General features: G+C 38.8%; 1 protein-coding gene across 4 annotated transcripts in view; it reads right to left on the bottom strand.

Moving 5' to 3' along the window:
- The window catches only part of IBTK (inhibitor of Bruton tyrosine kinase), a 58,038-nt gene that overhangs the window by 33,556 nt on the left and 12,199 nt on the right, over positions 1-12,283 (bottom strand). For all 4 annotated transcript variants that reach the window (XR_016281784.1, XM_089530851.1, XM_089530853.1 and 1 more), the window contains exons 3-8: positions 10,527-10,623; positions 9,605-9,729; positions 8,336-8,446; positions 4,928-5,098; positions 2,772-2,889; positions 1,658-1,838 (exon numbers count right to left, since the gene is read on the bottom strand). Coding sequence is in view for 3 of the 4 variants with exons in the window: in XM_089530851.1 (XP_089386977.1) it covers positions 1,658-1,838; positions 2,772-2,889; positions 4,928-5,098; positions 8,336-8,446; positions 9,605-9,729; positions 10,527-10,623 (803 nt within the window). In the remaining variant the exon portion in view is untranslated. The remainder of the gene's footprint in view (positions 1-1,657; positions 1,839-2,771; positions 2,890-4,927; positions 5,099-8,335; positions 8,447-9,604; positions 9,730-10,526; positions 10,624-12,283) is intronic.

The raw sequence follows: 12,283 nt of genomic DNA, 5'->3' as shown, positions 1-12,283 counted from the left end.
TAACTGAATAGTTCAACAGCAAAACTGAAATGTTAATTCCAACCATGCTAATGAGAGACTATGGTTAAAAGACTTAAGATGTGGACAAACGACTTTTCAATTTAGGTTTCACAACTATCATCAACCTAGTAAAATGAATTTAAGAATTCGGCTTCCTAGCTAAAGTACAGGAATAATAACAATGACCCACCTTTTAGAGAAAGTCAGGCCCTGAGGCTACATGAGAATGTCATAGCTAGGTCTGCCGCTCTGAGACAGTTCCAGACTAATAAGGGGTGAACTGCCTTTCTGGGAAGCCTCCAAGAGAGTCTATTCACTTTTTAAATGGGTTGCTGGACCTTCCTGCACTGCTAACACACACACACACACAAACACACACACACACACATCTCAAAACTAGAACTAGACTTCCAAACATTTCCCCTCCTCCTCCTCCTCTCTCTCTCTCTCTCTCTCTCTCTCTCTCTCTCTCAGGATTTTTGACAGTTTGAGTGACCTCTGGAGGCTTCCAGGAGCAGAAAACTAACCCCAGGATCTGCCAGAGTTGCCCACTGCTTTATTCAGTGAACTGTAAGAGCTATCAAGGTGGTGTATGTGAAGCACTCAGGGCACGCAAAAGCACTAATTACTACTGTTATGAAAACAATATAGCTGCATTTCCCAGCAAACTATAAAGCACTCTATGATTGCTGTTTAAGAACTATGCAATATTTGCTTGTTTTTAAAGCCTTTAGCAGTGTAAAGATTTTAAAAGTTATTCCAGCATGATTATCAGTCTGGTGAACTCTGCTTCACAAGAGCTTATGCTAGAATTAGTCTTTTAAGGTTCTATAAGATTCTGCTGTTTTCTGCTTCTCAGAACAGGGAGAGCATTCTCTCAGTCCTACCACCATCTCATATACAGCTGGTGAGAACCCAAGAGAGCGCCTTCTCGGTGGCTGCTCCCAGGCTATGGATCTGTCTGCCAAGGGAAACTCAGTTGGTCCTTCTCCCTGCTCTCTTTACAGTGACAGGCAAAGACCTTATTTAATCATCTCTTCAGCTTTTAACTGGTTGGCATTAATGTTTTTAAATAGATTCTGTTTAATAGTTTTTCAATGTTTGTATTTCAGACTATTCCAGTTTAATGTATGGTGTAAACAGCTTTGGGTCCAGGTCCCATATGGGAGAAAAGTATGATATAAAATAAATAATAAAATAAATAATAAAATAAATAAATATGGTAAAATGTTATTTATTTCACTGAAATAAGCTCCTACCTGACGAACAACTTTCAAATGATGGATTCACTAACCCATTTGAGTTCCACAGGTAAGACTGTTTTATCTTGATGTGTGTTCACTGAGTACTACACTATTGTTATGCTACATGAGAAATCAGATTGGATCCAGGCCACTTCTGTGTGGGGGAGCGTATTTCACATAACTGACAGCTCAGTTTTGGCAAAGCCTTGTGCATTGCTATACATGAAATAAGCAATATCAGTCCTTCTGCTCTCACCTCATATAATCTAAGATCAGAAGTCAGCAATAACTGTGTGCTCAAAGCAAAGGTGTTACTATGCAAACAACATAACCCATTGGCAATTAAAAAGCTACAATTTAAAAAATCTCAATAAGGATATATATGCAGACTTCTCTTTAAAAAAAACACTCACTTGGAAGCAATCTTCTTGCACTGATAGTCAGCAAGCAAATAGATATCTCCTCTTTCTGTAACACAAACTGTGGCACCATCACTTGCAGTGACAAAGGACATAGTAATGTCCTTATGATGCAGAGCAGAGACTTGACGAGGAGAAGTAACACACTTCTCTCCATTAGGATCTAGCAAGTATCCTACAATGTAAGAGAACATCCTCAACGTCAGGTTTTTGTGATCCAGAACTATTTGGCACGAGCATAATTATCTTCATATTAGAAAGAAGGATAGGGGGAGAAAGTGTTTGCTATTCAGCCACTCAACACAATTAAAATTTATGGAGAATTAAAAACTGACTTATTAGCTTAGGCCAACATACGAAGCTGCCTTATACTGAATGAAAATACTGGACCACCAGCCCAGAATTTTCTAGTTTGATGAACAGCAATGTTCAAGGGCCTTTCCTGCCAGATCATTTGGAACAAAGAACACACTAAACATGCAGTAGTAGAAAATGTTGCAGATCACTGAACTGCATTGTAGAAAGACTAACAATATTGTTTGTCAATGAATAGAAACACAATATCCCACTTAATGCATAATTCAGAGCCAATCCCATAGGAAGGAGTTATGTTTTATTTCAAGTAAAGTGGTAAGTACATCTCAAATTTGTACTCATGCCCCACTGATCTTAAGTGTCTTCAATTCAAATAGTGAAATCTATTTTAAATATTTCACTATATGGAATGCTGTGTACCCATACCAACCATTTCCAAGTTGCAGGAGGAAGGATAAGTCTTTTTGAGTAACTTTTCTTAAAAACAATAGCATTTCACCCTTTCTTCATGTATATTCTTAAAAGACAGTTGACTACTGACAATATATCTAGAAGCAATAAGATGACTGTAAGGTAACAAAATAATAGAGAAGCTGTCACAGAGAGGGACAAAGATAGTTCTCTCTTTCTTTTTTCATTTGAAATTCTGGTAACACCATTTAAATATTTTCAAGCACTATTTAAATATTTTCAAACTTTTGTATATTATATTTAAATCTCTTCTACAGACATGGCATCATTACACATATGACCCTCCAAAAATCAAGCTCACAGTTATGATTCTCTGTCTTACCTAGTTGTCCACCATTCAACCCTATCGTGTATACTGCTTCTTTGGTCCACAGCACTGTATGGAACCTGCCTGCAGCCACACCAATAACTGTTCTTCCTTTAAGATGTTTTGCTTGAACCTGTATGAAAAGCCCAAACGCACACACAGTTGTCAAGTAACTAGCATATTCTGAATGACAGATATCTGCAGCAGCAGAAAATTCAATCAAAGGGATTTTACCTTACCTAAATTATCATAGTTTAGAGAAAGAAACACATATTAATAGAAATATACTAATATGTTCCAGTCACCAACAGATCACATGGGATCCTGCAATAATACTAAATGCAAAAATTCTCTTCTTCTGAGAGTCACTAGGGAACTTTTTTTCTTTTTAAGTTTAGATGCCACACAATCTTCCCCCCGTTTTCTAAAATCATTTTCATTTTCTTAAAGGTGCTCTTACTGCTCTGAGCTACTTTCAAAGCTATTTGCTACCCCATGAGTGCTTGGTCTTTTTAATATTTTATATTTCCATCTATGAAACTCACACTTATTACCCAGGTCAAAAGCTCCCAAATGTTGACAGTGTCACACCATGCTTGTTCAGCAATTGAAGCAGAAAATTGTGATCAGAATATGAAGTAGCTTTTGTCTGTAGAATTTTAAGCCTTGAAATAATATTAATTTAATTTATAGCTTACACATATTAAGAGTGTAGGGTAGTTACTACATTAAGATAAAACCTCAGGTGCAATTATTATTGCTCCACTCATTATTACATTATTCAGAGGGCAAACAAGATCAGGACTACCTCATTCATCCACAGGAAGTACTTTTCACATAATCAGAGCATATTTAGTTCATCTGTCAATAGCTTTGACCCTTTGGGGGTATTAATGTAACCGCTCATTTGAACCCTTGACAAACTGCCATGGCACATAATCCTAGCAACCAAAAGCAACATTTCATATAAGGCACACACTGGCATTTGTACAGATGTGGACATCTGCAGAAGAGGTCTCTGTGTTATTGTTGTTGTATACCTCCAAGTCAGTTCTGACTTATAGAGACCCTAAGGCAAACCTATCATAGGGTTTTCTGGGGCTGAGAGTGTGTGACTTACCCAAGGTCACCTAGTGGTTTTCCACGATTGAGCCAAAAATTGATCTCCAATCATAATCCAATTCTCAAACCACTATACCATGATGCCTCTCATATAACTATACATATTTAAGTCTTTACATGAACCAGATAATTCATGCAGGGATGTGTTACATATTGCAGCCTCATTCATGTATCCTGGTATGTGGGTACACAAGCACTCAAACAGGTTACTCTCTCTTGAAATTCCATTTATAATTATGTTTTTGAAGATAATTGCTCAGTTTTATTACCATAATCCCAATGACTAAACCACTGCAAGAGTTCAACAATTCATCTCTTCTAAAAATGTTTCCCTTGATTCAGACTGTCATAGACCATTCCTTGGTTCAGACTACTGCCAAATATTACTCAAAATGTACTCTTCTCAAATAAAGGACAGCACAACAAGGTTATGAACAAAGCTGAGGAATACACAGTTAAACAGTTATCCAGCAGTGAATAACCTGACATCCCTTTTAAGCAATCTTAAATGTTTTTCCATCAAGGGCATCAAATATCACCTCGTGCTGCTGAGTAATACACAGGAGTACATCCATGTGTTCTTGCAAATAAACATATTTACAGGTATCCTGCTGTAGAAATGTGAAAATTACCATATACTCGATGATAGGTCTGCATCATGTATACGTTAAGGACTGATTTGGGGGGCAAAAATTGATATGACCCTTGGATAAGTTAAAGGTAAAACTTAGGGGCATGCAACAAAGAATCTAAATGATGAAGCATAGGAAAACAATGCCAAAGAACTATAAAATTATGGCAGACATAACTCTTTGTGCTCACTCTTAAGGCTGGATGGAAGAGAGAGTAGACGAAGGTCAGTGCTTCCAAGACAGATTCCACTCTTGCCTTTCACCAGGGGATAGTTTCCATTTTAAAAAGAATTAAAGTATACTATTTACACTGTCCCGTGGATAAGTCAACCTAGGTTCTGGGGGTCAATTTTTTGACTAAAATTTCTGCTTATACGTGAGATATACAGTAGTCACTTGCTAAAATGTTTGCATTACCTGTTTGGGAACACTACAATTAGGGGGAGGAGGAATAACACCAAGTTGATGAAATGTATTGAGGCCAAAGGTGTACACACATCCATCTTCTGTTAAAACAAGCGTATGATCTGTAGCTGCTGCCACCTGAGAACACTGATGAACCAGCAAGTTTTCCACCAGCCTGGGAATCTAATGTATGGTAACAAAACACTGCATTAGTATCTGTCATGTGCCTCCATTAGGAACTTCACCACTCTACTCAGAACTAAAAAGAACAAACGAACAAAACAGCACTTTATGCAAACTGTATGTACTGTTGGTTTTAAGCACATTAAAACACTATATCATTATTTATATCGATCTTAGATTAAATTTCTTTAGGATGTAAAAGCTTTTTCAATCCTTTAATATATGCATGATATATTAAAAAATGCAGTTCTTCCCCAAACCCATGGTGCTTTGAACACATTTCATAGAATTATAGAATCGTAGAGTTGGAAGAGACCACAAGGGCCATCCAGTCCAACCCCCTGCCATGCAGGAAATCTCAATCAAAGCATCCCTGACAGATGGCCATCCAGCCTCTGTTTAAAGACCTCCAAGGAGGTCAACCAATTACAAATCCATGTAAGAGTTACCTTGTCTAGCCCACATTTTACAAGCTTGTTTGAAAAAATGTCATGGAGAACCTTATCAAAGGCCTTGCTGAAATCAAGATATACTATATCCACAGCATTCCCTTCATCTACCAAACTGGTAATCTTATCAAAAAAAAGACATTAGATTTCTCTGGCATGACTTGTTTCTCTGAAACCCATGTTGATTTTTTGCGATTATGGAATTGCCTTCTAGATGTTCACAGACTCTCTGTTTAATGATCTGCTGCAGAATCTTTCCTGGTATTGACATCAGACTACCGTAACTGGACAATAATTGTTGAGATCCTCTTTTTTCCCCTTTTTGAAGATGGGGGACAATGTTTGCCCTCCTCCAGTCTGCTGAGAATTCGCCTGTTCTCCCGGAGTTCTCAAAGATTATGGCTCCGATATTACATTTGCCAGTTCTTTTAATACTCTTGCATGTAGTTCATCAGGTCCTGGAGACTTATATTATTATTAGATTAACCAGATATTCCTGTATTATCTCTTTACTTATTCTCTGCTGAATTTCCCCTATTCTGTCCTCTGCTCCATTTTCCTCAGGTTGAGCACCCTTTGCCTTTTCTGAGAAGACTGAAGCAAAGAAGGTGTTGAGTAATTCTGCCTTTTCTGTCTTATGTTAGCATTTTGCCATCTTCTCCACGCAGTAGCCCTACTATTTCCTTCTTCCTTTTGCTGCGGACACACCCAAAAAAGCCCATTTTGTTGTTCTTAACCTCTCTAGCAAGCCTGAGTTCATTCTGCGCTTTAGCTTTTCTGATTTTACCCCTACACATGATAGCTATTTGTCTGAATTCCCCTTTGGTGATTTCCCCATTTTTCCATTTCTTATACATGTTCCATTTAAAACTTAGCTCAATTGAAAGTTCCTTAATCATCCATCCTGATTTCTTGAAACACCTTCCATTTTTCTTCCTCACTGGAACTGTTTTAAATTGTGCCTTCAGTATCTCCCTTTTGAGAAATTCCCATCCATCCTGAACTCCCTTCTTTTTTAGTATTCCTGACCATGGGATCACCCCCAGTATTTCTCTAAGTTTACTGAAATCAGCTCTCCTAAAGTCTAGAATGCATGTATGACTATGCCTGGCTTCTCCTTTCCACTATATAACAAACTCCAGGAGAACATGGACACTTCCACCTAAGAATCCCACCACTTGCACCCTGTTAACGAAGTCATCCCTGTTGGTTAGAATCAGATCTAAAATAGCTGATCCCCTTGTTGCCTCTTCCACCTTTTGGACAATGAAACTGTCTTCAAGGCAAGTGAGGAATTTGCTAGACCTTAAGGATTTTGCTGAATTTGAATTCCAGCAAATATCAGGATAGGTGAAGTCACCCATCACTACTACATCCCTCCTTTTTGAGTATGTGGTCATCTGTTCTAGAAAGGCATCATCCAATTCCTCTGTCTGACTCGGGGGTCTGTAGTAGACTCTCACAATAACATCCTTGTTGTTTCCCTCCCCTTTAATTTTTATCCAGATGCTCTCCACCTGGCTTCCAGTTTTGATGTCCTGGATCTCTTCACTGGTGTAAATATCCCTGATATATAATGCTTCTACTTTCCTGTTTGGCCTATTTCTCTTAAAAAGGTTATATCCCTCTATTTCTACATTCCAATCATGAGACTCATCCCACCAGGTTTCAGTGATGCCTATTATATCATATTTGCTGTATTAGGAGCTCAAGTTCATCTTGCTTATTTCCCATAAGCATTAGTGTAGAGACATCAAAGACCATGTGTCCCCTTTATTTGCTGCCTGTGCAAGATTTTTTGCCTCTCACTGTTGGGTCCTTGCATTCTTTGCCTTGTTCCCTCTATGACAGCTTGGCTATTTTCTCCAGCCCTTTTGCCTTCCAGAATACTGTCTCCCGCCCCGACATAACAAAACATTAAGATTGTTCTGTCTTTGCAACTGCTTTCAAGTCCAATATAAGGTCAGAGACAAGTCACAGAATCATTTCAAGACTTCTTGTTTTTGTGCAAAACACAGCTACTTCTTTAAATGTTAGCCAGCATTAGTATTACCCAGGATTCACATCTAACTAGTGTTTCAAGCTGGTTAAAAGTGAAGCTAGTTAACAATTCATAATTATCATCAGTACCACATTACACTTAACCAAAACATTAACAAAGTTTAATACACACCATCCATCACAAATGAAAATATTATACCATGCTCTCACTTTTTCAATCTGCTGCAAAGATGACATAATGACGAGTACTCTCTGTAGGGCTATGTGATAATATCTGTGAGTACGAAGCTCTCCAGGTAATTATGCTTGTACATCTTGTTAAAAACAGCACGCACCTCCACTAAAACAGAAGTTGTTCCTGATACTGTGTTAAAAGTAGCTTTTGCAGTACTGATGAAGGCCGAGAACAGACAGGCCAAATAAACCAGCTTCCAGACATTTTGAGGCTGTGGCGTTTACATGATGCACGCCACCAAAGCAGCTCCAACGCCTTGCTCCAGTCCTTTGGACAGGAACAAAAAGGAGGGCATAATCCGGCTTCTGGCAGCATGGGTTGGGGCCAGAGGTGGCAGCCCATTTTCATAGTGGGCCGTGTGGTTGCTGCAGTCCCACAACACCTGCAGCCAGAGCGGCCTCAGAGCACTTCATCTCACCTGTCTGTTTCAGGCCAAACTGCTGTTTGAAATAATAAAAAAAGCCCAAAGCCAAAATGTAAACAGCAATGGGGCAGACATTACATCTGAAAACCAATTCTCTTTTCACATGAGAGCATTACTTTTTGGCATACCAAGCAAGTCTGTTCATCACCATGACCCAAGCGTCCACCCTGACCATGTCCATGGGTATAAACCTGTCCTTTTTGTGAAAGAAATACGGAGTGAAATTTGCAGAGTACCACCTAAGGAGAGAAGAAAAGAACATATCTTCAGCTATGTTTACTAGGATGTGGAACATTCTATAAATATAAGTCATAGTTCTGTCATATTTTCTTCTAGATATAAAGTAAAACAAAACAACACAACACAACTCAGAAGTTTTGGGTTTGATCCACAGTGATCTACTCTGCTTCAGTATCCTTTAGCTATATTTGTTCCACCCTGAGTTATTCAAGAAATAAGCTTGTATATTACACAACAGGAACAATGGATGCAAACTGTAGGAAAAGAGATTCTACCTCAACATTAGGAGGAACTTCCTGACAGTAAGGGCTGTTTGACAGTGGAGCAAACTCCCTCGGAGTGTAGTGGAGTCTCCTTCCTTTGAGGTCTTCAAACAGAGGCTGGATGGCCATCGGTCGGGGATGGTTTGATTTAGATTTCCTGCATGGCAGGGGGTTGGACTGGATGGCCCTTGCGGTCTCTTCCAACTCCACGATTCTATGATTCTAACTGCATGCTGAAGTTATTTACTACGTTCCTCTTTTCACCAATGAACAGGAATCTTCATGAGAATCAAATATATTCTGAATACTGCAAGTACTGTGGCACATCAAGTGCTTAAGAAAGGCCCAGGCAGACTGCAAAAACATGATTTCTACTAAGTCCCTGATGGGCCACCATTCATGACTAATGAGTCTGACACTATGTAGTCTTGCTTTGGTTGCTACTGGAAGATTCACTGGGGGATCATGACCTATTGTCTATTGGGTTACCTACCACCCAATATTTGCTGGGATTCTAAATAATTCCAACTACAAAGACCTTAGTCTGACCTGGCAAAGTTATTACATTCTTAAGGAAAAGGACACACTCAGGATGACCTTATATAAAGCAGTCAAGCATTAATGCACCCTGAGGCACACACAAGTACAAAAAAATAGCAAGGGAAATATCTCTTCAATCAAGTGCTGAATGAAAGAGGTGGGAGTACTGCAGATCTTATTACCTTACACCTATGAGTAGTTTACATCGTTTAAGGCAGATAATAAGGCATCCTTGAACAATCTATTTCAGTGTTCTACATGTCTATGTACTCTTTTTCATACAATGTCAAGAATTTACAACAAATACACGTTGTACTAACAATACTGAAGTGTCTTTGTTAATGTCTTAATTACCTGTTTAATATAAACACCATTTCTAGGAAAGAGATCCACCAACTCAGGATGATATTTACTCTGTTGACTACCATGACCCAAAGTGAAATTTATATTGTCTCCCCAAGTGTAGACATCTGTAGGATCTAAGACAAAAGAACACATCATTTATACCACCAACCATATGGAAGAGGTGCAAAATCACTCCTGATTTTGATAGATGCCTTCACTCCAGATATTCCGGAAAACTATCTGGCATATTCAGGATATTTCAGAAAAATATTAATCATGTTAGATCATAAAGCCAGGAGCCGCCCTCGGACTGCTTACCGGACTCCACCTCAGCGCACTTTCGCAGCTGCGCAGTTGCGCAGATCTGTGACTGCGCGGAAGGCAGGGGTGACGAACCCGCGCCAGCTACTTGGCAGAGAATGATTGCTGTATCTTTTCTCTGCCTTCACTGCTGTATTGTGGGGGGGAGGGGGAGGGTATGGATGTGGGGAGTGTTTTGGTTGGGGAGGCAGAAGGTAATTCCCTCGGCATGAGCGGGGCTCCTATTGTAGTAGTGTGGGGCAGGGGGAGGTATGGCGGTAGGAGAGTGGATCAGCGTTACAGGGGAAGGTGAGATCGATGCTGAATACCTATCTCCCCTTCCTGCTACCATACAAACACATACATTTTCCTTTCAAACAGATATTTCTCATTTAATCATCTAAGTGGTCTGAAAATGGAAAAGTAGAATTACCTGAAAGGAGTCTCTGCCCATTAATTACATAAATTTCCCTTGTGAATCTTTCCCTGCATGCTGCAGAGAAGTGAGGACCTAACATCTAACATCAGTGTGTACCACACTGCAGGTATTTTCTTTACAAAAAAAACCCCAGTTCTATTTACTTGTTCAAATAGCTGAAATTATAACAAACCACCTGTATTACAAACCTACCTGTATTTTTGAAAATGACATAGGATGGTCTATCCTTCATTACAAGATCCAAAGCAGACAAGCCTTCTTTATCTTGTGCATACAAGTTCACACCATGCTGAAAACATGAGACAAAAAAAGAGATACAAAATGACAGCCTCCTGCATATAAAAAAAGCTGCCTTTTAAAAATTTTCTTCCTTCTAGCTGGTTTTTTACTACAAAAAGTTTACCTATCTCATCCATCCGCTACACTGAGTTGTCTTATTTATCAAGTTACACTTTACAGATGAAAAATTATTTTGGCTCTATAGGTGTAACAGATATTGTCCTGGCAGATAACATTTTCTTTCTGCATCCAACTGCAGAAGCCCAGAATTCCCAGGTTTTTTCATTCTTGTTCTTTCGTTGCTCCTAACTCCACTTTTATGCCTGTGTCAGTGCCCCTGTTTCATGCTACCAGCTTAGTTTTACATTCTGAATGTTATTTTTTCTAAGCTATCTTGAAAAAAACATGCAATGAGGAGGAGCATACAAATGTATTATGTAAAAAAACCCAGTAAGGTGAATACTATATTAGATATTTTTTACACTGTAAAAATCAAATGAAGTATTTATGGAAAATTCATCAAGTTTTGTTGTGTAAGTTTTGTTCCATGACTCCTTTTATTTTCAAGAAACGACTACAATGTCATGTTTCTTTTTTAAAAAAAAATTAAAATTAACTTTTCAGCTACAGTCAGCAAATGCATTTGCCGCTTCACAACTGAAAAGTACACCTATAACTTGACAAAATGGTGTCACTAAGCAGCACTGCTGCAATTCTTCTGAACATAAACAAAAGTGAGAACTCTTCACAACTGTGTGTCAAACCTTGAGCACACCTGGAAAACAGTAAGAGTCCCTTTCAAAGGGTCGCAAAAGAACAAGCCCCCATCCTGAACATATACATATTTCAGCTAAGAACTAGGGAGAAGGCACTTTTTTGGACTAAAATTGCCAGGATCCAAAATTGCCTCGACCATGACCAACATTCATTTATGGTCCAAAATGTAACTTTCTCAAGTTCTGGAGGAGGATAGGAGCTATTTTCTTCCTTTCACTCCTCTCCAGTTGCACTGAACGTCAAATAATGTTAATGTCATACGAAAGTCAAATAATCCATGTCAAATAAACCACTGCTCCTCTCTCTGCTAATTACCAAGGCAACCAGAAATTTCCAAAACCCTATGTACACACTTTTTCCTTTCCTTTCACTTTTTCCTTTCATTTCACATTGCTCAAATAAAATAGTCTGACATCACTTTAACTGACATGACTCTACCCTGCAAAATCCTAGGCTGGGATTTGTAGTCTGGTGAGGCACCAGAACTCTCTGACAGATGAAGCTGAATACCACACCAAACTAGAAATCCTAGGATCCCACAGAATGGAACCATGACAGTTAAAGTGGTATCAAACTGCTTTGTTTGTGCAGTGTGGCAGGTCACTTAATTTCTTACAACTAGTGCCAACTAAAATGCAATTTCTCCACCCACAAACCATTGGGGACACAGTAGCTGTCATAGGTGAATATGTTTACAGGAGATTCTATAGCTGATATCTAGTTCTATATAATTTCAAAATGCACCAAAAAATGAAGCAACACTGATACCTTTCTTAAATTCAGCTTGTACCAACAGGGGATGACTGCTCTTCCATACAATCTCAGTCATTTTTATTTAAGACTTCCTGCTGAGCTTTGTCTTAAATATCACTTGAAGAGCAGTCTAGTTTGAT

The sequence above is a fragment of the Sceloporus occidentalis genome, unplaced genomic scaffold (genome assembly GCF_023333645.1).
Source record: "Sceloporus occidentalis isolate IW3139 unplaced genomic scaffold, rSceOcc1.0.p SCAF_6, whole genome shotgun sequence".
Lineage (NCBI taxonomy): Eukaryota > Metazoa > Chordata > Lepidosauria > Squamata > Phrynosomatidae > Sceloporus > Sceloporus occidentalis.
This window is presented reverse-complemented; position numbering and strand designations above follow the sequence as displayed.